Here is a 4,815-nt window from a genome sequence, read left to right as displayed (position 1 = left end):
TTGAGTCTCCTACTGAATTGAGATAAATGAACAGGAAGGCACAAGACCATTTTCTGTGTGGGTCTCACTACAAAAGGTACATCCCAAGGAAGGTCTGAGTTTAGTATTTGCTCCAAAGGACCTCTAAATTGTCTCCGTTATGGACAGCATAGCTACCAACCCCTGCAAAGAAGAAGAAACAAAATTAGGTCAAATGACCAATCACAGAATCACCAGATAATAAATAGTATATATCTCCCAACCTCATTAAAGGCCTTTCCCCCTTAAAAGCTCACAGCCTCACACACGAACACCTGTGGATCCTTCTGCTCCATTTCCTCCTTACCTTGACTGAGTGGCTTGCCCCCACTCAGAAGTTGCCAGTAGGTTCTGTCGTTATTGTTGGCAGTTAGGCCCTGAACAGATGTGATATAGGGCCCCCATTCCTCCTGCTCCACTGTGAACCTGGGAGGGACAGGAAGTAGTTGCGGGAACTTAGGGTTTTCAAAGAAAATCCCTCATACACTGAAAAAAAAAACCTTAAAGCTGAGCATTCTGGCTCAAACCTGTAATCCTAACTACTTGGGAGGCTGACAGTGGGTGGGGAGGGTCACAATTTGAGGCCACCTGAGGTGGGGGGAGAGCACAAGGCTCCATCTCACTGAATGGCTGGGCACAGTGGTGACTGGCTATCATCCCTAGTGACGTACAAAGTACAAGAAGGAGGATTACAGTCCTGGGCCAGCCCAGGCATCAAGCGAGACCCTACCCATGGTGAATACAGATCTGGATGCATGCGTCCAGTGGTAGAGGGGCTGCCTAGCAAGTGCAAGGTGTGAGTTCGATCCCCAGCACCACCAAAACGAAATCAAAACCTAAGCACCACTTGGTAACATGACAAAGAAGGCAACCAGATGTCCTGGCTCTGTCTCCAGACAACTTGACTTTCACATTTGGGCTGGGACCCAGGGAGCTGCATGTTTTCTAAGCACTCTTGGGATTTTGATTCCATGCTCTTTTGCAGGCATGATGTCTGTGGTCTCTGCCTACCTGGCCTCCATGGTGGGTACTTGGCTGTTAGCGGCCTCAGCCTTCTACTTAATAAATACATGTTACGTTCATTAGATGAGAGATACTTAGTTAACGCTTCTTATTTTCTCTACAGCATCGTACACCCGATGGTGAAAAAATGTCAACTAGATTTGAGAAGCCAAGTAAATAATATTTTTCAGAAGCAAAGTCAGTAACTTAATTTTAATATTTAGCCTCTTTAGGCCAAGGAACATTTATTAAAATGTTCATGAATACCCTGAGAGGAACACAGAGAGACTTAGAGCTCTGGGAAATTCCCACTTTCTTTCTCTCTTTCCTTCTACCTCCCTCCATCCCATCCCCCTTCCTTCTTTCCTTCCTTCCTTCCTTCCTTCTTTCTTTCCTTCCTTCCTTCCTTCCTCTCTCTCTTTCTCTTTCTTTCTTTCTCTCTCTCTCTCCCTTCCTTCCTTCCTTCCTTCCTTCCTTTCTTTCTTTCTTTCTTTCTTTCTTTCTTTCTTTCTTTCTTTCTTGTTGGTCATGGGGCTTGAACTCTGGGCCTTGGTGCTGTCCTCAGTTCTTCAGCTCAATTGGAGCACTTTACCACCTAAGCCACAGTACTGCTTCCAGTTTTCTGGTGGTTAATTGCAGATAAGAGTCTCACAGACTTTCCTGCCAGGGCTGGCTTTGAACCATGATCCTCAGATCTTAGCCTCCTGAGTAGCTAAGATTACAGGTGTGAGCCACTGGCACCTGGAGAAATTCCCACATTAAATGTCACATTTTGTTTATGTTCATTTTTCTGCGATGATTATTCATGGCATTTGTCTGGAATTTTTTTTCAAAGGATAGCAGTCATTCTAAAATAGTCTCAGGACTTCTGTTCTAGATATAAAATGTCTGATTTAAAGTGTTCTATTTATTGAACTCTTGCCAAAGTCAAGGGAGAGGCCTGGAATTCATGCATCTGTTAATAGGGATTATGTGGTAGGAGACATCACCTCATCTTTTTAACATCCACGGTGGCATGTGATGGGGAGCAATGGTGCTGATCTAGAGGCATTTGACATGTCCTTTGATTCTGGTGGAGTTCTGTTCTTACCAGGGCATCAGATTTGCAGTAAACCCTTTAACATTAGGTTATATTCATGCATACCGAAACAAAGTCCCATTCTCCTTCTGAGCTTCCTTCATCACATCTAGAAAGACCGAACCACTTGGCACTGTGACATCTATGGAATAGGTTTTGTTGATCTTCACAGAGTAATGCACAGAGATCAATGAGGGCGAATAAGTGGGTGTCACAGTCGTACGCACTGGGATGGAGAGGGGAGAGTTACCTGGCAGAGACAGAAAAAGAGGGAGAAATTGAATAATAAAAAAGAGAGTACCAGAGTTGGCCTAGGTATCCATTTTCTAGCCCAGGACTACTTTCCTTTATCAGAGATGGATTTGGAAGCAGGTACAAGTATCATTCATCTAGTGACGGATCTCTCATAGCTATTACCAGAGGCTCACTGGCTTGTGAGTCTTGTGTTTGGCTTGACTTCCAGCCGTTTAAACCATTATTCACCTCAGTGCTATATCTCACATGAGGTCCTAATTTCTTTTTCTTGTTTTGCTTTGGCAGAGAATCCACTAATGGCTTGCCATTGCCCCCACCCCCACCCCCACCCCTTTCTTTTTCTTCTTAGCATTTACTGAGAACATACTAAGGACCAGACACTGTGCTAACACCTTTATGTGGATTATCTCATCTGATACTTTATAAAAAAATTAATGATAGGACATATTATTCTTTGTTTTTGTTAGAAAATGGAAACTTAAAGTTTAAACACTGTTGGTTGCTGGTGGCTCACGTTTTTAATCCTAGTTACTCAGGAGGCTAAGATCTGAGGATCATCGTTCAAAGCCAGATCGGGCAGAGAAGTCTCCAATTAACCACTAGAAAACTGGAAGTGAAGGTGTGGCTGAAGTAGTAGAATGCCAGCCTTGAGTGAAAAGGCTAATGGGCAGCTTTCAGGCCCTGAGTGTGTTAGAGTGTGTGTTCATGCATACACACACATACACACAGAGTGGATGTGTTTACCCAAAGTCCCTGATCTATAAGTAACAGAACAAGGAATAAACCACGGTTAGAGGAAATAGATCTTTTCTACCTCATTACACAATTATTTATTTGAACAAATGATTCCTGCTGCATTTTGTTAGAATCCTTTCTATTCCTTCTATACAGATGTCTTATTTTCCAGAGGTATCACTAAGCATGAATCAAATAATGGAAGCTCAGAAACATGATTCCCACAAATGGAAATCATGTTCAGATTTTTCAGTATCCAACAGTTAGAAGACATCCCTTTAGAGATACACATCCTTTGCTCAAACCTACCTTGACGACCGATGTTTGAACCAAGACTATTGCTCATTATCCTAAGAACAAGTCCTCAATAGGTAACAACCCTTGGCGATGTAATGAGAAATGAATTTTCTCTGGGAGCTGTTTGGCTTTCTTTAGAAGCTTGTCCAGTCACTGTCCCAAAGCATACCTACATCTCACAAGCTTTGGGAGTGATGCTGGTTTCCCCTTTAGTGCTTATACTAAACCATACGTACAAGGCGAGTCTTTGGTCACATCCAAGTAGGTCTTTCCTAGCAGGGGAGGTAAGATCTGGGCTGCAGCAGCTGGAATATTGAATGCTCCCTGGGAAATTTCACTGAGTATTGTATTGCGAGTTTCTTGGCAGTTCCATTCACTTTCACTGTAATACTCTGACGAGACAAAGAGAGCCTAGTGTGAGACAAAAAGAGGCAGAGAGTATGAGGGATGGCTCACAAAAGGGCAAAAGCTTCATCTAACTCACCATGTATTTATTGGTCATGGGCTATGCAGGAGTCATGCTAAATGATTAAGATACGTTTCTTGCGATCAAGAAGCTTATGAAGTAGTTTGAGTGGGGAGGTGAGGGATCTGCTGAATAACCAAGCTACAGTGGTTCTGAGGAGAACCGACTTTATTCTGCCACATTCATGTCTTCCCAACACGGGAAAATATAAGAAGTGTCATATAAGAAGTGCTCAATGACTCTGCTTCACACACACACACACACACACACACACACACACACACACACACACACACACACACACACACTAGTAAAAAGAGCCCTGGGATGAATGTCCAAAGAGAAAGATCTAAAATGAGGATAAGGAAAGGCTTTGTTGGAGAAAGTGGTAGTTGGGGCCACCTTGATGGTAGAGTGGAAGTTTGGCAGGTGAAATTTGGGCAGGGAGCTGTGCACTCAGAGAGGAAAAAGCATGAGCAAAAGCTTAAGGGAAGGGTGAAGACATGGTTTGTCCACTATGAGGATATATGCACTGTAAAGAAATCTCCAGAGGCTTCTTCCTTGTCTAGGAAGAACACTCAGGCTGTAGAAGGAAGTTGGGGCAGAAGAGAAGAGCTGTAGAAGAAAGTTCAGCCAGGCTGGTAGATGTTGCGTCTCAAGGGTGAGATGTATGATCCAAATTGGCTGACAATGGAGAATTGAATAGTTTGCTATTCAGGCAGTGGGATGAACACTTACTTGTGAGGTCATAAAGGTTATAAGAGGGTTAATACTAAGCAAGACAAAGTTGGAATAGTTTGCAGCTTGAATATATTGCTCTGTAGTTTCCCAGAGAAAGGTAATTTTCCTTTTTACTTTCTTTCTTTTGTTTGTATGTTTTCTTTATCTGAGACCAGGGTACAAATTCAATACTGGATGCTTTTACTCATTCACTACTGCCCTGCTAATGGAGCCACCTCTCCCT

The 4,815-nt window shown here is 43.0% G+C and overlaps 1 protein-coding gene across 1 annotated transcript in view; it reads right to left on the bottom strand.

Annotated features, from left to right (window-relative positions):
* The window catches only part of Tcn1 (transcobalamin I (vitamin B12 binding protein, R binder family)), a 16,815-nt gene continuing 12,000 nt past the window's right edge, over positions 1 to 4,815 (bottom strand). Inside the window, exons 6-10 of the mRNA XM_013029209.1 lie at positions 3,613 to 3,796; positions 2,516 to 2,521; positions 2,165 to 2,348; positions 326 to 444; positions 1 to 162 (exon numbers count right to left, since the gene is read on the bottom strand). Coding sequence (XP_012884663.1) covers positions 101 to 162; positions 326 to 444; positions 2,165 to 2,348; positions 2,516 to 2,521; positions 3,613 to 3,796 — 555 coding nt within the window. The 3' untranslated portion in view covers positions 1 to 100. The remainder of the gene's footprint in view (positions 163 to 325; positions 445 to 2,164; positions 2,349 to 2,515; positions 2,522 to 3,612; positions 3,797 to 4,815) is intronic.

This window comes from Dipodomys ordii, unplaced genomic scaffold (genome assembly GCF_000151885.1).
Source record: "Dipodomys ordii isolate 6190 unplaced genomic scaffold, Dord_2.0 Scaffold117, whole genome shotgun sequence".
Taxonomy (NCBI): domain Eukaryota; kingdom Metazoa; phylum Chordata; class Mammalia; order Rodentia; family Heteromyidae; genus Dipodomys; species Dipodomys ordii.
Note: the sequence above shows the minus strand (reverse complement) of the source record. Positions and strands in the feature narration are given on the sequence as shown.